At 37.9% G+C, this 24,403-nt stretch overlaps 1 protein-coding gene across 1 annotated transcript in view; it reads left to right on the top strand.

Annotated features, from left to right (window-relative positions):
* LOC149318685 (1-phosphatidylinositol 4,5-bisphosphate phosphodiesterase epsilon-1-like) overlaps positions 1-24,403 on the top strand; it is a 206,843-nt gene that overhangs the window by 81,711 nt on the left and 100,729 nt on the right. Inside the window, exon 3 of the mRNA XM_089510269.1 lies at positions 9,718-10,000. Within this exon, the coding sequence (XP_089366395.1) occupies positions 9,718-10,000 (283 nt within the window). The remainder of the gene's footprint in view (positions 1-9,717; positions 10,001-24,403) is intronic.

Below are 24,403 nucleotides of genomic sequence, written 5' to 3' on the forward strand. Positions count from 1 at the left end.
TGGCTGTGCCCACCACTGTAATGTGGTTGTGGGAGCTTACATGATCCAGTAGTTTGAGTGTTGAACTAGGACTCTGGGAGACCAGGGTTTGAATCCCTCTTCAACTGTGAAAACCCATTGGGAGATCCTAGGCAAGTTGCATGATAGGGTTGCTATAAGATGCAGTTGGAGCTGAAAGCACATAACATTTGAGGTCCCCCTGCACCCTGTGGGATGTAAATTTGTGCAGATAGATAGAGAGAGAGAGAGAGAGATAGGACATGTAAGTCCTTCTTAGACTGCACTGTTAGCTTTATTACTCTGCAGGGAAGCCAAACATTCAGTTTCTGTACATTCACTATAAAGTGCACCTATAGCTCATCATGCAAGTGGAAAGACTAAGGATCCATAGCGGAGCCCTGTACATGTACAGAAATAGATGTTGTCCATTCTGTTATGGAATGCTGTCTCATTGGTTTGAAAAGCATGACTTTTGGCCAGCTATTTTGTTAGATCACAGAATATCTTTAGCCATGGTCACTGAGACTTGGTTATCAATGGACAGTTCTGTTCCTTTGGCTACCATGGTTGGCTGGCTACACATGGCTTTTCTTGTGTGTACTCAACTCAAATGGTAAACTGGAGAGGAGGGGCTGCAATAATTTATGACATCATTGCTCATTAAGACCCTTGTCACAAACAGTAATACTGAACTTCATAAATATCTTTTGAAGTGACAACCATGCAAATAAGTCATCTCTCAGAGGATTTATAGGGACCTTTCAAGATTAATTCTCAGAGTGATTATCAACATTTGTGTCTTTAAACCCTATTCATATTACGGTATCTGTGGGGATTTCAATATCCACAGAGGTAGTTCATCATTTTCTCGGAATTTTTCTCCCAATTTTTTTATTTGAAAATTGTGGAAACCCCACTCATGTGGCTGGAGGACCTTGGACCTGTGCCTGATTAGGACGCTAGATATTGAGCTAAGCAAGGTTATAGAGGCAAGGATATCAGATCATTTCTTGGTGTCTTGCAAAGGTGAGATGCTACCTCATCCTACCTCTGCCATACAGAGGAAGCATTGTCAGGATTTATCTAGGATATCTCTGAATTACTTTCTCAAGCCTTCAGTCAGTTACCCAGTGATCTTTTAGGTCCAACCACAGAGTGGTGGACAAACAGGGCACCAGGAAGTGGGAGACACTCCAGTGGACCAGAGCTTTGTGAAGGACACATTAAATCCAGATGTTCTGGCTGATCAGTTTAACCCTGCATCAAAAACTGCTTTAGAAGTTGTGGCACCATCAAGAACTCACTTAGTCATACAGCACCAACCAAGACATATTTCTGTTATGAAAAATAATATATTCCTATGTGATTTAATGTTACAGTTAAATGAATGTTGTCCTGTCTTTTAATACCTATAATATGTGTGCATGTGTTTGTTTCTAGCACCTGAAGAAGACCTTTTCTTATTAAGGCCAAAACAAGTGGGGATTTTAAAAAGTTGATCATCTCAGAGCATATGAAGCTTATTTCCTTGATGTCTTCTACTGTCATACTTTAGCCACATCATGAGAAGGCATGACATTAGAAAATACAATAATGCTAGGGAAGGTAGAAGGTAGTAGAAAGAGAGACAATATAGCCAGATGGATACCCAATTAGGAAGGTTAACGAGTCTGAATTTACAGGACCTAAACAGAGCAATGGAGGACAGGGGTCTTAGAGATGTCTCATCCAGAGGGTCACCATGAGTAGGAGTTGACTTCAGGGCAGTTAACAACAACAGTGGTTCTGTCTCAGTTGCAGAGAACCTCGGAGTTCTGCTGGATGATTGTTTGTTCCTGCACTCCTTTATCAGGGTATCAGCAAATTCATGTAATTTCCATCTTTTGAACATTATAGGATCCATAGGTTTTTGATCACTGAGCCTGTCCATTTGCTTATTCAGGCCTTGGTTATGTCACACCTGGATTATTGTAAAAGCTACTGGCAGGTTTTCCTTCCAGATTTCTTTAATTCTCCCTAAAAAATTATCTGCCTCTTCTTCATGTAGATCACTTCCAGTTCAGACCTGGGCCCATTTCAAACTTTTTGTTCAGGCATTTAAAGTTCGGTGCTGTCATCTTCCCCAGTAACTGGCAGCTTGGCTAGCATGGTATGTACCATCTGGTAATCATCATCATCATCAAACATAGACTACTCCTTTACAAAGCAGGTGAATACTAGCCACTGTGCATGTCATCAGCCATGCTTGAAAGGATAGTTCTAGCTAGTGACTCTATGAACTCCCTCAGTTATCCTTTGAGTTGATGAGGTGGGCTGCCCACCTCCTTGGGTGACCATGTATTTAAAATCTTAGGAATGGAATTAGTATAAGTGGTTTTGGGAGCTATGGATGTAAATAAGGAAAGAGCTAATCAACTATCTGCTAGAGAGGGATAACATGTTTGTAGAGGGATAACATATTTGTTAATACAAGTATGTAGAATCCCACCTTCCTGTTTTGTGACTTATGCTTTCTACCCCAACTTCATAGCAAATTGTTGTAGAGGTGGAATTGGTATGTGTCTTTTCTTGTTGGAAGTGTCTTCTAGAATTTCTCTGACTTTAGATGAGAGTGCATGGATGAGTTTTAACCTTATACATAACATTTATGTAGCACTTTAGATTCTTGGCAGAGAGTTGACACTCTTAGCCTCTAGTTGATGCCACTTCTTCATGGCTTCTTAAATTAATGGAGAGACTTGGCTCTGGGTATTCTGGCAAGAATAATTTCAGGCACCTAAATTGTTGATAACCTCTCCTCTTTTGAGGTACACAGAGATGAATCACTACATCAAGTAACTCCCCTTTAACTTGTGGAACCATAATGGCCTTTCCATCAATTCTAAAGTTGTTAACACTTATTAATTATACATTACTTGTTACAGTGTGTTTAAACAGTAACTGACTCCTGTTACTCATTACACAGCTGTAAAAAAGGAGAAAAGGTAGCTTATTACATTTTTGTTGCACCGCTTATTACTTTTCCATTTTTCTCTCTTACATTTATGAGAGCAAGAAACTAAGGATTTGAAAGGTAATTTACATTTCCTAAGGCTTCAGCCTTTGTTACAGAGACAAAAATATTTAAATATCAAAAATATCAAAGTCAAGTCTGTTAGGGTCTAGCTTTAAATCAGCAGAGTAGCAGAAATGTGCCTTTGTCTAACTATGAGGCTGAACAGACCAAAAAGAGCTGGCGACTAGGGGGCATGGCGTATGCACAGCATTTAGATGCCACACGCTGCTGAAACGTGGAAAAACTGCTGCCCTAGCAGCAAAGGCAACTTTTTCTGGTGCAAAAAAGAGCGGCATTTTGCCACTTCTTTTTGTGCCAGGAAAATGCTGGATTGGGGCCTCAGCATGTGGTTGCTACGGCCCCTATCCTGTGCTCAAAGGGGCGGCAGCAAGTCGCTCCTTTGGGGCTGTCTGTTTTGCCCCTATGCTTCCCTAAGAACTAAGACTGACTCAAAAACAACACAAGTAGCTTGCAGTTCAAACAAAAGTTTACTAATGGCTTTAATCTACATATACATAAAATCTATAGCCTAACCTAGCTAGTGAATAGTTCAGGTAGGAAGAAATCTTTATCTCACCATCTTTCCAAAGAAAGTTGAGAGAGGATGATGATGGAAAAGCAACAGTTCAGTTGAAAATCTTTGAGAGACAATGTTTGTTAGTTCAAAAATGTGTGTGTGTGTGTGTGTGTGACTTACATGGTTAGTTTGAATGAGAGAGAGAGAGAAATTTGCATGCAAGAAATCCCTATTTATCTAAGGAGGGGGAAAGAGAATGCAAAAATCTTCCAACAGAATTGACAAGGGAATGGCATATAAAGTTTAAAATCCCATGCGAAAAGGCCTCTTGAAAAGTAATAGCTATTTAAAAAATAAACCCTCTAACTTGCTACTCCAAAGAGTAACTTTTCTCTTACTTGATACATTGCTTTTAAAATTTAACTTTGCTACAGCCTTATTACCAAAAAAAATGATAACTATTTTTTTCCGAGTGCTGAGAACTTTACACAGCAGTATCTTTGGTTTCCTCTTAGACATATTACTAGTACAGACCAGTCACTAAGAACATTGTACCATTCAAATCAAACTATTGGAAGACAGTGGTCCTTCTTTATATAATTTTCCTATAATGCAGTGATTCTGAAACTGTGAGACAGGATCCCGGGGATGGGTGGGCAAGAGTTGCTGAAGGAGAAAGTGAGACTTGGAGGCCTTGAATTTATGTGAATTTATTTAAATTAACCTGTTAATTTGATCAGTGTTATTTCTTTATCAAACGTTAAAATATGAATATATATGAATGTACAAACAAATATTCACTATATAAACTAAATATATTTATTCACATATTATGTCAAGGGGTGTGGGTGGGATGTCCATATGTAACTATAAATGGGTTCACAAGGGTTAACAGTTTGAGAGCCACTGTTATAAAGAATCCCAGACTTGTACTAAACAAAAAGATCTCTATGGACAACAGATTCCCGAGGAGGATGGGCTTAATTTACCTGTCTTGAAAAGGTGGTAATGCTTGGTAAAATGAAGGAATAGTAAGAGAAGAACGCGTTCCTTTGGAGTTTATCTGACAAGGGAAATTGGAAGTATAATCCAATGGCAATCTGAACGCAATCATGGGGTTTAACGTTATTGTGTGATAACCCACTACATGCAAATTTGGGTAATGGGAAGTCAGTCCGAGTGCAGTCATGGAGTTTCACGTAATTGCGTGATAGACTACCACACGCAAATTCGGGCAAGGGCATGCTATTTTCGGGCAATGGGGAGTCAATCCGAACGCAGTTCGCATTCACGTAAATTCATTGAACTAGCAAATTCACGTGAATGCATTCTGGCCCCACTTTCTTTTCATTCGAAATTAAGAGAAATTCCTCATGTGTGATATAGTCCCTGTCTAAGTATGGGGCTGAAAAAGGCTTAATTTTTAAAAAGCCACAATTTTCGCAGGGCTGTTGATGACAGAGTGTCTTGGAGGTTTCTCATTTATAGAGCTGCCATAAGCAGAAGCCAGTTTGACAGCAAATCACTGCAACAAGCCCTGCATCCCTGAATTTACTTCATCTGAGCTGTTTGAATGGTCTTCAGACATACATTGAAAAAAGTAGGTGAAATGCACTTTTGGGATGAGACAGTTGAAGAAACGCACATATTTCCGAGACAGCTAATTGCCTTGATGTCTACTTTCATATAAAAGAGATTAACATCTTTACTCCTTATAATTATCTTTACAACAAGACACTGTCGCCTGTTTCTGCAAACAAAAGATTTCTTTGTGTTGGTAGTCAAGAAAACCTGAATGCAGCATAAGCAACAGACATCTTCACGGGTTGCAAAACATTAAATATTTTGGAAGGTAACTACAGTAATTAGAAATTATTTTTGTTAGTCAAATATTTTCAGAACACACTAGAAAGGAATCTGTATTATACCAGTGACTGTGGTATTTTGAAGATAACTGAGTATAAATATATCAAACAAGATGGCAAACGGCTGTCCAAGACTTACCCTGTGTCCCAGTTAAATATGGTGAGCTGAAAAGCTGTGTACAAGTTATCTTATTAACAATAATAGTAATAATACAATAAATAGGTAGTACAACAAAGTAGGAAATCTAAATAGAGAAAAAGTTACTTGTATGCATCATACATTAACAATTTTATTTGGACTGTAAGTTGCTTTGGACAGGGACCTGCTTACTGTATCTTTTGTAAAGTGCATAGCACCATTTAACAACATAAATAATAAGAAAGTTTTAAATAATGAATGAATAATGTTTTTAATCAAAATGATATAATTATAGTTGCTTGCCAGTTTCATTTGGCTTTTTTAAAGCAAAGATATACACATCATATTTAACCTGAGACTGTGCCATCATGACATGTTTTAGAAAACAGATATGGAATAATATATCACTGTGGTGACAGAACTCAGGACTTAATCTCTTCAGGAAGAATAGTTAATGAATGGCAGGTAATGAAATTATTAACCAACAACAGAGCTGTGAATGAATGTTAGTGCCACGAAACTATACAGTTACTTCTGGTCTCTTTTGGAATCTGTTCCATTTTCTTAAAGCATATTGCTTTTGATATACAGTATAAACATCAGCGGTCTTGTTTTTGTTTGTTTTTAAACTGGGAGATGAATAAGGAGGTGAAGGTTTGTCATAGCATCTTTCATTGATTCTAACCTGATGCTTGTTTTTTGCTGTTCACAATACGTGTGCAACAGATAACATGGGGATTACTCCTAAATCAATGGCTCTGTGATTATTCACAGTTAGGTCCATGGGTGCCAATCTCCTGCATCACACCAGCAGTCTTCAAGACCAGATCTTTAATGGTTTACCTTGTACTTTTATTCCCTGCAGAGTTCATTGAATCACTTTGGAGCAAAAAAAAATTAGGGTCACAAGGCCTCCAAATTTGGATTAGGATTACAGCAGGGGGCAACAGCATAAAGTCCTCTCTCTTCTCCACAGGAGAATCCTGATCCAGATTAGTTTCCCTTTCCTTACTCTCAAGAAAGAACTCATTTAATGTGACTGGAATCTGTATAAGTTAACTGACTCATGCCCTCCAGTATTTTATAGAAGAAAAGCAGGACATGTGTGGCCAAGTAACATCAGAGAGTGATGAAAAGTGTGTAGCCAAACAAGAGAACGAAAGGTATTAATGAAGAACAGCATGAAAAAGTACTGTTTGAGGCAGTGAAATCTTGGAATTTATGTACTGAGTTTAGGAAAACCTGAAAAATGGGGAGGGGGAAACCCCAAATGAAGCAATACAATACTGATATAATTGGGAAGATATAACTGGGGGGAAAGTGTCTCTCATAAAGAAATCTGTGTACAGTATTCCAGTGTCTTTTTAGAATGTCTCACTCTAGCTAAAATCCTGTACACATTTACCTAGGAGTAAGTCCCACTGAACTCATTGGAAATTACTTCTTAGTAAATATATGTGTCATTGCATGGTTAATTACTTTGTGGGGGAAATATTTTAGAAAGTAAGTAAAGAGTAAATCTTTCCCAGTGTTGGACATCTACCAATTACAATTTCTTTCCTATGACATTGTGCATCACTGGCACACTAATACATACAGAGGCTTAGTAAATCAAAAGGAAGAGGTGCAGAAAACCAGTAAAACTAAGCTTTGAAATGCAAGGTTTGTGCAAATCTCAGAAACAAATATTCAGACTGGAAGGGTTGGAGATAAAGAAGTGGGGAATCTGGGACTCTGCAAGAGAAACAGAAAAACTGGGAATGCAAAGGGACTAGGCATGGCTTTCTAGCCAAACTGTGACTCTTGGAGGGTTTGCTGTTTCCTGAAATGGCTTGTGGTGTTTTCTAAAATTAATCAAGCTACCCCTTTTAAAATGCATTTTGTAGATGAAAAATGAGGTTATGAACATAGGAAACTCTCTTATTCAGAGTTCGGTCACTGGTCTATCTAAATATACACTTTGGAATGGCAGTGGTTCTCCAGGTTTTCAATAGTGGGTCCCCAAGTTTTCCTGCCAGTATGGAGATGATAGAAATTTGGTTTGGGATCTTTTCTTGGTAAAGTATGTACCCTGTTTTGTGTGTTCCAGTATTCTGAAAATGTGGCAATTTAAATTTAAGATAGTAGTTGAGCTCTTATGTAGTTTTCAAAATTTTGTTAGCTACAACTAGTATTCAATGTCTCTATCTTGCTATAGTGCCAGATATGATTAATGGTAGTAACTGACTTAAGGATTTCATTTGGTGCTTTGCAGTCTGAAGAAGAAAAAGGATCCTTTAAAGGTCAGGTTGTCTCAACATTACGAGTCACAGATTATGTTGTCTTTCATCTTACTAAATATTAAGAATCCTGTGGCTGACTCTTCACAAAGATCTTCTGGCTCATTTATTTATAAACAGCCAAAATTCTCATGGCTCATTGAAGGCTAACAAATTTATTGTAGACTTTCATGGCCCACAGCCCTTTAAGCGGAGACACAAAATGTTATCCACAGTTGGCAGATTGATTATTTGTGTCTATAGATGGAAGCTGGACAGGGAAAACCTAGCATAAAGCAAAATGTTCTTTATTAACAAATATGGTAGTCTTTAGTCTTTGTAACATATTGTAAAGGCCTTGAATATTTACCCAGAATTGCTCAAGTTGATGTTGATGATCTTGCTTATGATGTGAATGAAAAAAACAATTGGTAGTGTTTCTAGTCCTTAAAATTTGTTTCTAATGGTCAAGGCTGGTGGTGCAGTGGTAAAATGCCTGTACTGCAGCTACTCACTCAAAACCACAAGGTTGCGAGTTCAAGACCAGCAAAAGGGCTCAAGCTTGACTCAGGCTTGCATTCTTCCGAGGAGGTCGCTAAAATTGTTAGGAGCAATTAGCTTACAGTTTTAAGCCGCTTAGACACTGTTAGTTCCATATGAAGCAGTATATAACTGAAGCTGTTAAAAAAAGGCTGTTTCATAAATGTGGCTTCTACGATTTTTTAAAAAAAGACATAATACTGAAAATACCTTGTTTTGGAGATACCTGAAATAATTGAGAGACCAGAATAAACCGTACTACATTTTTCATTTTGTTCCCATCAGATAATATACTAGTTTACCTTTAATTCTCTGGGTTAATATGAATTGAATGGTTAATCTATATCATTGTTTAATCATAAAATGGTATAAGTGTGACTGGCAGCACTTAAAACTTTATTTCATTCTTAAATTCCCTGAAAACTGTATTGAAACCAGCAATTTTCTGAAATGCCGATAGTCCGCCATGCTTACATGAAAATGTTCAGGATATCTTGTCTAACTAAACATCAAGCCTAGTCAAAACGATTTAATGAATTTCTATTTTCGATTTTAAAAATATAGAAATTTGAAGAGTATGTTCAGGATGTAGCAAAAGTAAATCAAAGTATTTGAAGAATTAGGCCCAAGTCCCATTTAATACAATGGCATAGCAAAATGGTGTTCCTTGTATAAAATGGCATAATTAAGGTTTGCTCTTTGGAATATGTACTTTTTAAAAATATTTTCAAGCTATGGATGCTTGAATCTGTGGATAAAAAATCCTTGGATAAAGAGGGCCAACTGTATAGGGTTTTAGGGTATTGTTTTCACCTTAAGGTTGTTTGAGACACTATAATATATGCAGGGTTCTCCATCGAACAACTCCCTTGATACAACTCCCCTAGGGGCTATACCTCTAAAAATATCTGATGTTGTAAAACCCTTGAACAATTCACACTATTAAGAACAACAGAATGAGTGAGTGACCATAAATACAGCTACATAAAAACCTTTTCCTAAAATTATGTACCTGTTTTACACATTTCCTATATACATTTCCATTCCCTTCTGGATTCAGTATAGAAGCTTTGTCATTATCTTCAAATCTTTCTAGAGACTTGCCATATCCTATTTTCTCTCTTTTGATGTTGACATCTGAGTGGCTCCAAACTTTAAAACAGTAACTGTTATATTCTCAATCTGTTGTTCTCCAAATTTAAGCAAATTGGATTAGAATAATATTTTAGTGCAAAATGTAAGAGCAGGATAGGAATCTGTTCTTCTGTACTGGGGGGAAAAACCCCCACTAGAGTTCATTATATTATCTGAAAAATGGTTTTATTTTTCTTTGTGTTTGACAGATCTTCAAATCGGCAAAAGGAGCAGACGATTCTTTGGAATATTTTCCCCACCCAGTGAAGGAACCACGAACACCATGCCACCATACAGATTGCTGGTGTAAAGGAGACAATTTTAGCATAAAATCATGTATTCACAGAACTTCTGAACACCGTGCCACTTTACACAGGACTTCTCTTTCAAAGTTTATCAGTGGTGCTTTACTAGAAGCAACTACATCGTTGGGGGCCAGAAGTGGCACATTAAATATCTTAGGAGGATCAACTGGAAAGATCATGCTAAAAGGTAATTAAAAGAGACTGAATAATTGTGAAGTCAAAGGCTTTCATGGCTGGCATCCATAGTTTTTTGTGGGTTTTTCAGGCTATGTGACCATGTTCTAGAAGAGTTTATTCCTGATGTTTCACCAGCATCTGTGGCTGGCATCTTCAGAGAATAATTGTTGACAGCATGATAATAGAGCAGGGATTCTAAGGCTTCAACTTTTTCTCCACACTGGAATTGATAAACTGAGTATTGCTAATTTGTGTATCACAATTGGACCAATTAGAACTTGAAATCAACATTGAATGTTTCTAAAGAATTCCACACACGTTAAAATAGTCCTTAAATTTTATTGTTAAAATTAGAATCCCCCCCCCTTTTTGTATGAATGGGCCCTGAGGAAAACACATAAATCCTGTTCTGCAGATCCATTAAATCAATGGGATTTACCTATGTGTTGACTCACCATTGAATAATTGATTGACTAGGTCTACTCTAGTTGGAACTAACCAGCAGGATGCCAGACAATATGTTATTTTAAAAATATTACATCCCATTAATTACCAGGATTAAGATTGCCCATGCAACATTATGCTGAGCTGGTTGTATTTAGGTAACTTTTTAGTATACAATCAGCCCCACACATTTGCGGCTTTGACATTTGCAGATTTAATTATTTGCGGATTTGATTAATATGTTCACTCTAGGAATTGCTGGGTCCTCCAGAGAAGGTCTGTGGGAACTTGATCATAGAGTAGCACTGGAGGACCTAAAAAATTCCTAGAGAAAACACTTCACTAGGCATTTGTAGGTCCTCCAGCATGATTCTATGGTCAAATTCTGGCAGATGTTGACCACAGAGTTCTGCTGGAGGACCTAGAGATTCCTAGAGAGGTGTTCTCTCAGGTTAAAAAAAGTGCTGTCTGTTTATTTGTCATTTTCCCACTTTCCCTGTGTCCCTAACCCAAGCAAATGTGGATGGCCTACTGTATAATAATTTATTTGCAAAGAAGATAATATTGTGCCTGTATTTGTGTCTGTATTACATTGGTCCGAAATAGACGGGCCAAAAACTCTGCCTTTGGTCCAGTCTGGGGTGTGGTGTTCAGATGATGCATGCCCCTGAATTGGGCCAAAGCTGCCAAACCTTGCTGGCAGTCCGTTGCAGAGTGCAGCAGTGGCCAGCGTCTGTTGCTACGGTCCTGTGCCAAATGGGGAACAATAGGGGCAGGAGTGGCATCTGGCTGCCTCTTTTGCCCCGTCTGCTCAAGGCCAAAGAAGTATTTTGTGTCTGTATTTAATTTAAGTTGGCAATTAATGAACAAGAGTTTTTTTTACTAGATATGCTCAGAACACTGACACAGGTGTCACAAGCTGTGCCTGACTTGACTTAACCACATTATGCCCAAAGATTATCATTCAGTTGTTAACCAAGGCTAGTTGTTTCTGTTGTCATCCTTGCTCTTGTTGTTGAGTGCTTTCAAGTTGACTCCATCCTATGGTGACCCTTTTCTAGGGTTTTCTTGGCAAAATTTGTTCTGAGGAGAGATTTGCCATTGCTTTCGTCTTAGGTGGAGAGAATGTGACTTGTCCAAGATCATGCAGTGGGTTTCCAGGGCTGAGTGGGGATTTGAACCCTGATCTCCTGGAATCCTCTTCTCAAATCAGTATACCACACTGGCTCCTCGTTCTTCTGCTATTACATGTTTTACATACATACTGAATGTGTATGGACAATCTATGCCTTTCAGGGAGTATTTAAAATTTCTTGCTCTTAGAGAACATAAAACACTTTAGGTTATGATGTCAACAAAGCACTATATAAATATACTGTGTTTTCATTATACTTACATTAGGTAAAATATTGGAGCAAAGTTCTGTGATAAAGTAGACCTTAATGAGGTTGGAGTGAAAGAGCAGCACAGGTCATAACTGTTTTGGATACACTCAAAATACATTTGTCTCTGTATCAAATAACTTGGATAGTTTATGTTTCTGAAAGTTAACTGGTTCTTCGTCAAAAGATTTATAAAAAAGATCAAATAAATACATTGTTCATTTTTAGAACAGAGATTGTTAACAAGAAGCTGTGGTGCATAAACATATTTTAGTATCTCAGTTGTACATGCTTGACTACATGGATGTGAACAGTGCTGTCATGATGTTATGCCTCTTTCCATTAAATATTTATTTAATGATACATTTGCTCTGTTCACTAATACGGTGATCAAAGAAATCATTTGTTGTTGTTGTTGTTGTCTTGAGTACAATGTTTTTAATAAGGATTTTAGGGTTATTTGTACTTCTAACAATTTTATAAAGGATGTGTTATTACTGCCCCCTTGATAAATCTTGAATTTCTGTGGAAGATTTGACAGAATACATTTTATACATTTTTTAAACACAACTTTACGATATCTTTTGAACATTCTTCTGTGTCGCAGTGTTTAATATAGCATTATTAATAGCATTATTGATTGCAATGATAAAAGATTATAGCAAATGTAATGGCTAAGTTCAATTGATTATTAGAGGACATACATTTGTTTAATTTTTCTTTTGATTACGTTTTCAATCCTGTACATAGTTACATACCATTTAAATCACTGGAGCTTAATTTGGAGTAGAGAAATATAAGATTACATTGTCAACCAAATAAATGCAAATATTTTGACATGAATTGCTTGCAGATTGGATTGCAGCTCTTAATATGAACGTCTGCCAGTCCTTAAATGTAAAATTCCTTTCGTTGGAGGTCTAGTGTTTTAGCTTTTATCTGGGAAGAGGGTAACCTGATCGTTCCGCATGTCTTCTTTGTGGCTTATACAAAGCATGCTATTAGTGCATTTTGCCAGTTTGTAGTTTCAGACTGAGCAGCTGTTGCCTAACAGCTAGTTTGAACAAGTGCACTGTGATATATTTTTCTGCTTTTAAAAGTATCTGAATTTCTGATGTTATAGAAGAAAACTAGCAGGAAAACTGTTTACTGGTAAGCTTGATGTTCTATGGCCTATGTATGAACATCTGTTGCTTTTGAATCTAAATATTTTTTTGAATAGAAAGGAGGATAATTAATGATAGGATGTTTTTGTTATTATCTATTACTGATGTAGTGCGCAAGTTTCCATTATTAGCCATGAGACTGCACAACCAATTTGTGGATTTGTCCTTTCTTCAGTACACTGTTGTTATGAGCATACATCTGTGGTTTTCTGAACCCATAGCCTGAATGTTTTAAAAACAGCAAATTGTGATATTTTACATTTTATGAATAAAATTTTGACAGATGAATGCATTAGGGTAGTCTATTTTGTTTCATAAATGTGTGGCTGCACTTTGCACTACTCCATAATCATCTTTTGTGGGGGTAGTTTACTATCATTGGCTCTTTTGTTCAGAAAGCTTGTTTAGCCAATTGCTTTGGAAGAACACTGCTATCTTTATTAGTAATCATGTATTCATTTGTTTAATTTTTTTTGCTGGACTGCTAATGTTTGCAGGAAATAAAAGAATTCAACTAATAATAGGTTCCAGCGTCCTGTGGTTTGTGGTTTGGTGAGGCGTGGGAACTCCCTAGTAGAGATTATTTATTTATTTATTTATTTATTTATTTATTTATAGTAAAACATGTGAACAAGCAAGCAGAAGAAAGGGAGAATCACATATCAAAATGCGTACATGTTTAGAATAATAAAAGTTTTAAGAGCATAAAACATGATCTAGCAAATAGCAGATAATTCTAAATAGCCCTCCTGGAACTGCAAATCTCCAAATTGCATGATATGCAGCCATGGCAATTAAAGTGGAATCATGGTGCCACAATTGTATATTGAGAAAGGCCCTGGGGTTGTACTTTCTGTCATAAACTTTGGTTCCGTTAAGATGTCGTGTTTCTAGTCCTCCCAGCCCTGATCTGAAAGCTCAGAAAGGCCATAGGCCCATGTACTGCTTGGTTTCTTTCATATGACAATGTGTTGGAGTTTTTTCAGTTTTGCTTATCATAAATTGCCCCATTTGGATTATTACCAAATAATGTGAAATGGAGGGAGAAACTGATACACAAGAAAGAAAGGAATGTGTGATATTGCAGCATATTCTCAATTCTTCAGCCTGTGCTTTAGAGGATCAGGAACAAGATGTCTGAACTGAGTCACTGGCTGGGTCCGCACACAACAGTAAGCCAGGATTCAGGACAGTTATTGGCACTGTCTCCAGAATTCCAGAAAGATGGCTAATAATAGCTATTGGGCTTTTATACTTGAATAGCATGACATAACACTTATATAATATCACTAACAGGTGCCATTATGATACCAAATTGAAAAAATGACTTCACTTTTAAGAAACTTCCTAAGCCATACAAGAGTTCTTTTCTTTAGCTGACCTGAGAAAAGCTATGTGCTGTTGATCTCTGTTTACATAATGTACATAAGGACATAATAATAGTAAGCTACTTTTGCTAGAAACATTTTTATTGTATTTTTGCTGTATTTAACTCTTGTAAATTGTTCTAATAACTGTATATTGCATGGTGATATAAACAAACTGATTCATGAATCAAAACTAAGCAGTTTGGATTTCCAGTAACATGATTTCCATGTCAGTTGAAATGTCATTATAATATTCAAGAAGGGGGGGGGATCTAATTATTTTATTTATTTATTTAAAAGATTTATATCCCACCTTTCTCCCACAATGGGATAATTGCCCTCCCACTACCACTTGTGACAACGACAGAAACAAGAGTTGGTGAAATGAGAAGCCAGGAATCTACAACACAGCAGCCAACAGGACATGCAGGCACAAATTTGTATGTGGGAAATCAGTTAAATCAGGTCTTTTAACCAAAAGATTGCAGGTTCAAAACCCAGGGTATAGAACAGATGGTTTTTATTAGTCTGATCCCATCAGAGGATCCCAAGGGATTCCCCCTGATGGTCAGAATTCCTAAGGAAGTCATCTTGGGACCAGAACCTACCTCACATCTCCCGTCAAGCCAGTCCACAATGATAGGGAAATGGGTGAATTCCTTCATCTTGAAGCCTTCAAAGAAAACTAATTGAAACTAAGTGCCTGCACCCTGCTAGGTGTGACACATAAGCAACATTCAACCAGTTACACAAATAGTAAAACGCAGCCCTTTTAAAAGGCTCAAACATTATATAGCATTATATATAGGGCTGTGGGAGCTTGTTTCTTTCTTCAGGATTTTGAGAGCTTATTGGGGTTGGTTCCCACAGCCTTAAATTACCAAATGCTCCACTCATTAGCAGATATAGTGGGACCATTAACCTTTGTGGGATTCCAGACAAGGAATAAGTCTCATATGATCTCAAGCTTCAGTGAAGCAAGCTTTAGTGAAAACACCGAGATGGATGGATGGCTCTCCCTAAAATTGATTCCCTTCACAAAAACTTAATCTACACACATATCAGCTAGCAATTACAACACATAAGGAGGACACAATCTTCGGATGTTGAACAGCAAATGTCAATATGTCTATCTGCTATTTCTTCATGGATGCTCCATTGGCGCCTTGAGCTCAATATGGTTAAGACAGAGCTACTTGTTTTCCCGCCGAAGCCAACTCTGCATTATTAAATTTTCAGTCACAGTTAGGGCACTAACATTCAACCTGTGAAGGAAGAGCATAGCCTTGGTTCCATTTTCATTTCTTCCCTTTCATTCATTCCTCAAATTCAAGCCATGGCAAAGTCATATTGTTTCTTTCTTTATAATCTGGCGAAAATCAGGCCTTTTCTTTCAGTTTCTACTGCTAACACTTTTGTTCATGCACTGGTCATTTCTCGCTTGGTTTACTGTAATTCTTTGCTAACTGGGCTTCCTCTTTCACATCTTGCCCCCTTGATTTCAGTACAACACACTGCTGCTAGGATAATGTGTTCTGCCCACCATTCTGATAATGTCACTCCATTATTGTCGTCCCTTCACTGGCTCCCGATCCCATTTAGAATCCGTTATAAGTTATTACTAACTTTCAAAGCCCTTCAAGGTTTGGCCTCCACCTACATGTCAGCACTTGTTTCCTCCTATCTTCCTGTTCGTGCTCTGTGCTCTAGTGATTCGGGGCTGCTGATTCAGCCAAGGATTTCCTCCGCCCCTTCTCGGACTTGCCCCTTCTCCCATGCTGCCCCCAGTTTTTGCAATCGTCTTCCCATGAATTTGTGGTCCACCACCTCTCAAGACTACTTTTAGTCTAAATTAAAGACTATGCTATTCAGGGAACCGTTCCAACTTTCATTTTGATTTTTGTCCACATTATTTATATTCGTTTCTAATTTTATAGAATTTTTTAACCTTGTTATAGTAATATTTTATGAATTTTATAATCTTTGTGGTTTTAGATTGTGCGCCGTTGGCAGGCTTTTGTTTTAATTTTGGATTGTTTTTCTCCTTTGTAAAGCGCTATGTAAAGCCTATGGCGCTATATAAATAAATGCAATAATAATGAGAAGGGACAAACAGTGAAGGAAAGAGATTTGTCCCACTGTTTCTTTCTTCAGGATTTTGAGAGCATATTGCGGTGGTTACTGTAGCCTTTATCTTTATGAGGAGTCACAGTTGCTACCTTCATGGTAGGGACGTATCCAGTATATTCCCCTGACTTATCATGATATTTTGGTGCTCCATATGTTGTAGTGGTGTCCTTGATGTGTTCAACAGAATAGGAATGATTTCACTGGAGACTGATGTAGGCATCAGTAGGTAATCAATATGCTTTGGGTCCTGGTCTGAACTTTAAAGGAACTATCCAAGGCGGTGAGCCTATTTGCAAGATCAGCATCAACACCTTTGAGTTGTTGTTGTTGCTGTTGTTGTGTGCCTTCAAGTGATTTCCAACTTATGGTGATCCTAATAGTGACTTCAAAATAGTAGTTTCACAACCCTACTGATTCAATTACCATACATACTCAACTATAAGTCGACCTCATAAATATGTTGGGGGTAGGTTTTGGAGCCATGGATAAGTTGAGGGTAAAACTTAAAGTCATGTAACAAAGAATATAAAGGGCAAAGCAAAGGAAAACGATGCCAAACTACTTACAGAATTCCAGCCAGCAGAATTGTTTGTGCTCACCCTAATGGATAAGGAGGGAACTACAGAAAATGGTGGCTATGCAATCTGGCACAACAGCCTGGTAGTCACATGTCAAAAAGCAAAGAAAATGGTGACTGTGTTAGTAGATTATAGCCTTTAATGTTAATATGATAAAATTGTTTGATTTACCCAGAAAAGCAGACAAGCATACACAAATGTTTTATTCAAATCCTTCAAAGCCCGATTCCTCTTGGTGCTCCTTTGAGAGAGACTCTCCAAAGAACTACCGTGGCCACCATTTTCCCGCACAGGCATTCAAAAGGTCAGAAGCATCAGTGAAGCAGAGACAGTAGTCAGTGCTTCTTTTAGGAACAGACTAAACTCTAGTCTTTTGCCACTCTACTCAGAGAAGCAGATGGTTCCTTTTCTGATAAGGGCTAAAGTACGAGCCAGAGTGGAGCCCAGGGTTTGAATCCTGGCTTGGCCACATAAAACCACTGGATGACCTTGGGCAAGTAACACTCTTAGCTTCAGAGGCTGGCAATGAGAAATCCCCTCTGAAGAAACTTGCCAAGAAAGCCCTATGATAGTGTTGCCTTAGGTTACCATAAGTTGGAAATCCCTTGAAGGCACACAACAACAATAGCATTAACAACAAGAACAACAGCAGCAGCAGCAGCAGCAGTTTACAATGACCAGTGGATAAGTCAACCCAGGGGTTTGTTTTTGTTTTTTGGATCAATTTTTTTTACTAAAAGTTATAGATTTATACATGAATATATACAGAAGATGTTTTGGTTATTTGCATTATTTTGTACAATCCACCCTTCATATCCGCAGAGGATCCATTTTGGACCCCCTGCGCACATAAAGAAAAACATGGGACCAAGAGTCCCATTGATTTCAATGGCGGGTGTGACATGCTCATGGCCACTAATGTGGGCACCCATTGAAAGCCATAGGGCTTGCTATCCGCAGATGGTTAAATCCGCTGATGGCAAGCCCACGGAAACCGAAGGCCTGCTGTATTACAAAATGATTAGATGTGCTTCAGCATCTGTTAACAGCCTACAGCAAATTGTGAGCTGCTTTTGCTTCTTTAACAGAACCTCTCTCAAATGACAAGAGTAGTTTAAGAATAAGATAATCATTCCTGTTTAATGTTATAAATCTCCATATTAAACCAATTGTCCTGTGCAAAATAGATTGGACAAATTCACATAACAAGCCAAGTTGGGAAGTTTGTTACCTAGTAGTAGCAGGATGTTGGACAGTAGTGGTAACTGTAATCTGCATCTTCTATCAGATATGTATTGTCATCTGTTCTGCTGTCTGGTCTTTCTGCTTTTTCTGTAATTATCACCCCCCTTTAATATGTGGATGATTCCTCTCTGTTGTTTACATATTAAACAGAAAATACATGGAAACAGTCTATGACAGTGTTGTCTACAGGCTAACATGTATGTTTCCCTTTATTTTTACATGTTTTTTAAATTTTATTTAATGTATCTTATTTATTTTATGTCCCCCCCTCCTCTGTTCTGCCTGCCCTTTCTCACCATCCAATCCTTCAACTGTCATCTGAATGTAGTGATCTAAGAGTGGTCCTGTTTGTCTGTTTTTAGCAGATGAAACCCAAGAATCCTGAGCTGCATTTCAGTATATTGAAATACTGTACATGCCTCTGATTCTCTCTAATAGACACTTTGAGGTCAGAGGGTATAATGGGAGACTGAAATGTGTTGTCAGTGCCACTCATACACTTCTGCACTCACCTGCATTTCCACATTCACAGCAGTGGACAATTTTTGGAGGGGAGCTTCCTTTTGTATTTTATATCCACATTTGTGCATGCACACACACGATTCTGCAGATTAAATCCACACGAAACCCTCTGTATATCTCTCTCTGTATATCTTTTGTATGAATGGACCTACCTAGGTCTGGTGAGCTGCTGAAATGAAAAGGTAAAAAGGGAAAGCAGCTCAGTCCCAGTCCCAAAATATAACAATTCTACACTGCTACTTTTGTGTAAAATTCTGCATAATTTTTTGCAGATTAGTCCAGATGTATACAAAATTTGTGCATACCCATGAAAACCCTTCTTTTGGGGACTGAGTCAGATCTTTGGAATCCTCACACAAAGTGACATCTGTATTGCAGGCTGCTTGTTTTGGCTTGTAGTGAAGCTCTGTTTCTCATGTTGCTTGAATGTCATCAACTATCATTTTCTTTGTCTCTTTCCCAGTAAACCAGAGAAGTATAGCTGCCTGTGTTTGTGTGATACAATAAACCACTTAGCGAACTGTGTGTCATCTTTAATGTCCCTATTGATCAAATAGCTGCATTCAACGGCCTACTTCTAGTAGCCCATGACAAACTCCAACATGATGCTCCTGATAGCATGGGGTTTTCAGTCCCTCCATACTTCAGACTTCTCCATCACCAAAACCCAGCTCTGACAGGTTTCCCAGTCCTCTGTAAAAGGTTTTTAGGTTATAAAGAAGCTGCAGAAGCCTGCATACAGTAGCTGAATAAACGTTGAGTGTCATACTTTGCCCATATCATGAGAAGGCTTGAATAATTTGAAAACTCAATGATGTTAGGAAGGTGGAAGGCAGCAGAATAAGAGGAAGACCACACACCAGATGGTTAGACTCAATCAGGGAGGTCACAGGCGTGAGCCTGCAAGACCTGAACAGGGTAGTCAGGGACAGGGAATCTTGGAGATGTCTCATCTACAGGGTCGCCATGAGTTGAAGTCCACTTCAGGGCACCTAACAACAACAAAGAAGCTTCAGGAAAGGAGGGATTGTCCTCTCTCCGTCATCTTCTCACAAAAGCTGCTTCTAACAAATGCATGTTAATTTAGAGGTCCTATGATCCTTGACTTGTTTATGTCATGCAAATAGACCACATTTATCATACTGACAGGTTGATACCAAGTGATTTTAAAAGAAGAATAACTTTCACTCTTCTAGCTCAGTTTTTGCTCAGTTTGTCCTAGATGTTTTATTTGGCTGTAACATTGACTGCTTCACGTATTTTATAAAATGAGGCTAGAAAACAATTTGGCAAAGCAATTTTCACCTCTGCAGGAAGGCCTTGCCTTTTACCAATACTGTCTTTTTTTGGTGCATTTTTTTTAATGTGCAGTTAGTTACTACCATACTGTGCCTCATTATCTTCCACTATGTGTTGAACCTTTTGTGATACCCAGTTTGAAAATTACTGAGTCTGGGCCACAATTGTACAGGCTTAATGTATACTGCTTTAGTGTAGTGTTCTATGAACAAAATGCAATTGTGCTACAAAGCTGTAGGTTAGAGAGTTATAACAGATTGAAATCTGATTGCTGAAATCAGTTTTTTCAGTTAAACACTTATAACTTTATAAAAAATTAAATTACAGTTTATAGAGATGTCCTATTCAAATATTCTGAAATAAAGAGTAAGCATTGTAATTAATATGTTGAAATTATAGTTAGCACATGGCAGCAATATATTTTGATACACTGCAGAGTTTAAAGAGGAAGGATGGTAGTGACAAACTTTACTTTTAATAATTACTGTGTTGATATATAGGAATAAAGAAAACCTTAACATGCTCATATTTGACAGAAAACACAAACATAAAGTAGGAGGAGAAACTATACAACAGATAGGGAGTGCAGAAACCCTAAAGATTTTCTCTGTGTTTAAAACATGAAAAATATGTTGGCTCATGTTCTCTTGCTTTTATTTAGTCTTTATTTTTAAAAGAAAAAAGTATTTCATAAAGAGGAAAACCTATATATATTAGATGCAGATTCTCCAACCACAGAAATGAAAGACTGAACAAAAAAATGAGGTCAGCCAAAGAAGGGTTTAAAATTCTCCATTATGCCTTCTATATGGCCATTAATATTTGTAAATTGTTACACATTCATTCTGTGGGCTTTTTCAGATGAAATGGCAATATATAAAGTTATGAAGAGACCTTAGACAAAGATTCTTAGAGTTAGGAAATCCATGATGTACTTGAAACTCTACTGGCAAACTGGTTCAGAATAGTCCAGTGAACAACATATTTGAGGTAATTTTCATTTTTTAAAACTTGCATTATTGGCATTTAGACCCAAGAGTTATGAGAGCAAATGCTCCTTTCTTCCTCCTAGAACTGTAACTTGAAAATTTATTTTGTGGATGATCTCGTGGGGGAGAAGGGAAAGTGTGTGTGACCTTTGTGTCCATGTACATTTCACAAATCAGCAAAATGCCAGCTTTCATGATAGAAAACCATAGGCTCTTGGGAAGACTGTATTTCATTTAAAATTAGTCTTTTCCATCATTGCACAGCCTGCAAATTATGAGTGAAAATTACAACATTTTTATACTACAGTCTTGCAGCAATTTGTCTCTAAACCTTGAAAATGGATGGTGCACACTTTGTGAATATTTCTTGGCTATAACATACGAATTTTAGCTGCAACATTTTCAATTAGAGTAATGTAGAACTGTGATAACAATAAGCACTGCACACTATGAGATGTATAAAAGAAACTGAAGTATGTACTTATAATGTTTAGACAAACAAGGCATCATAGAACAGGCAAAGATAATTTCAAGAATACGTTAATGATTATTATTTTAAGTTGCAGTGAGTTGTATAAGAAAAAAAATACATTTCTTCTACAATACCTAAAGCTATAGTAAAGCAAGTAATGTTTTGTGTTGACCATAACCAGAGTGACACCTTATGATGGAATGCAAAGGGACCTTGTCACACCTTTGAGACTATGTGAAATAAGTTGTAGCATAAGCTTTTGCAGACTTTAGTCCAAAACACCCTGCAAAAATAATCCAGTTTGAGACCGCTTTAACTGCCCTGGCTCAATGCTAGGGGATTCTGAAAACTGTAGTTTTGTGAGACATTTAGCCGCCTCTCAGAGAGCTCTGGTGCTGCAACAAACTACAAATTACATGATTCCCTAGCACTGAGCCAGGGCAGTTAAAGCAGCCTCAGAAGGGTGTCTAAACGCTCTCAAGCTACTGAGAAGCCACACCAAAGGGGCCATCTGTTTCACCCCCAAGTCTACAAAAGCTTATGCTACAACTTATTTCACAGTCTCAGAGGTGCTACTTTTTTCCTAGAATGATGGGGGCCAATATCATATTTGTGCCCATTGACTTCAACTGATTTTATTTTACCTTTGCTGGGAATCCTCAGTGGACTGGCATCTGACTGGTATCAACTACTACTTTGAGTTGCACTGCCATGGCTAACTTTGTGCCAGATTAGCATTTGAAGAAATGGATGGGAAAACTGTTTTTTCATAAGTAAAGCCATTGCTTAAATCTGCTTGCAAAATCCCACCTGCAGTGCTCCAATGGGATGGTCCCTTCTTGCACTGTTGACTCAGTTGTATCCCAAACAATTGAGTGCAATATTAATTGCATTGTCAGAAAGTCATAAAATAAATGTTTATTAACATTTATTTCCTGTGGCAAAGCAACATGCCCAACCTGGTTCATCTTCAGCCACCCCCCCTTTATTGGTTTCTCCCTGTTACCCTTGAAACCTTTTAACCTGCAACCCTTGATGCAGATTTTCAATCATATTCAGGAGGCCTGATACCATAACTGTAGCCATTTGCTTTGCTTTTGTGAGCTGCTATGCTGGCTATTCTCTATTAACTTGCAAAGAGACAGGGCCATAACTCCTCCCAATGTTATGATTTTCATCACAGAAATGACTTAAAGGTACAGTGGTGTGAGGACAAACAGTACCATTTCAAGTCCAAGATAAAAGAATTGTTTTTAAAGATATTCAGAATTCTTTGGCCTGTTTGTTCTCAGCCTATAGAGTTTTAATTCTAATCTTACAACAATGTGTGAGGTAAGATCATCCAAGAGATAGTGACTTGCTCAGGAAGAAGGATTTAGATATGTTAATCACTGGGCAGTGTTTTGGGGGCAAGCCAAACTTGTAGGTGGAGTCTGCTTGAACCAAAAAGAAACCAAGTGCTGTCACTTATCAATACAGTCTAGTATAGTAATATTAATTTTCTAAAAAGGAAAAAAGAAACAATGCACCAATGACAGAATGAACATAGCATCCCTGCAGAGTAAGGGAGGACCAGGAAAAACATCTATGAGGCAAGGAGGGAGAGCTTGTCAGTTTGCTGCCTATTGCTCCCTGCACCCTTTCGCTACAGTGCAGCACTCCTGCAACTCTGATATGAATTTTTGCTTCTTGTCAGGAGTGAAGCCCAAGCTAGCACTTTCCATCAGGTTCCCCAGAGCTGTGGCAATCTCCTAGGATGGGGGATATAAGTGTAACTTCTGCAGGGGTGGGGTTGTCAACAAATGGGGAGCCAATTTGCAGATAAAGTGTGCCCTCCTGCCTAAGATCAAAGCGAACAAGGACTGCCGTCTTTTAAATAAGTGTTTATCATAATGGTGTACTAATTTTGCTTAATTTATAATTTTACTTAACAAACTGGCCCTCTTGGAAGGAGCTTTTTTCAAAAGTGTAGGAATGAATATGTTGGGACTCAGGAAATAGCTATGGCAGCTATACAGGGCAGAAAGAGTTGTGGAAAAAGGAAACAGTCGGACTATCACGTGAGAGGGAGTTAAATGAAGTGTTGGTTGTCCTCAAATTGCCTGCTAGTTCAGAAATACTGGATTATCTTATTTATTTATTTATTTATTTAGGTATTTATATCTTAGTAATGTTCCTCCTGAGTTGAAAATGCTGTTAGTGAATGCCAGATAAAACAATTGCCATCCAGGATTTACCCTATATACTCATCTATAAGTTGAAAAAATTATACCTAAAAATTGACCCCAAAATCCAAGGTCGACTTATTTACGTATGGTATCAGTATGGTAATGTGATAGCAGCTCTTTCAGATTTCCCCATGTGGTGGTGAGAACAGTTTCTTTCTCTCTTGAGCCAAGCGGAAAGAGTCTTGGGTGATTGATTGCTGTTAAATAAACAGAGTCCCTCTCCAACTTGCATTGCCACTGTCTTGGGGAGTGAAGGCTGAAACGCTGAAGTAAAAAAAGCCTCTTGCCTTTTGCCGCATGCACACATACACACTCTGAAGGAGTCTTTGAGTTTTACTCTTGACTTATACATGGGTCATAGTTAAATCCATAATTTTGGCCCAGAAACCTGCCCTCGACTTATCTATGAGGTCGACTTATAGTCAGATATATACGGTAATCTCAGACAAGCATTCTAAAGATAACTTTGATTGAAAGTTGGGTATATTTGTTAATATTTCTCACTTTTGACAACTTCGGTTCTCTGAGCAGTAGCAGGTCAATCCTGGGATGGGGAAGGCAAAACTGCAATTGTCTGTTAGGATCCCACCG

This window comes from Sceloporus occidentalis, unplaced genomic scaffold (genome assembly GCF_023333645.1).
Source record: "Sceloporus occidentalis isolate IW3139 unplaced genomic scaffold, rSceOcc1.0.p SCAF_2, whole genome shotgun sequence".
In the NCBI taxonomy this organism is placed as follows: domain Eukaryota; kingdom Metazoa; phylum Chordata; class Lepidosauria; order Squamata; family Phrynosomatidae; genus Sceloporus; species Sceloporus occidentalis.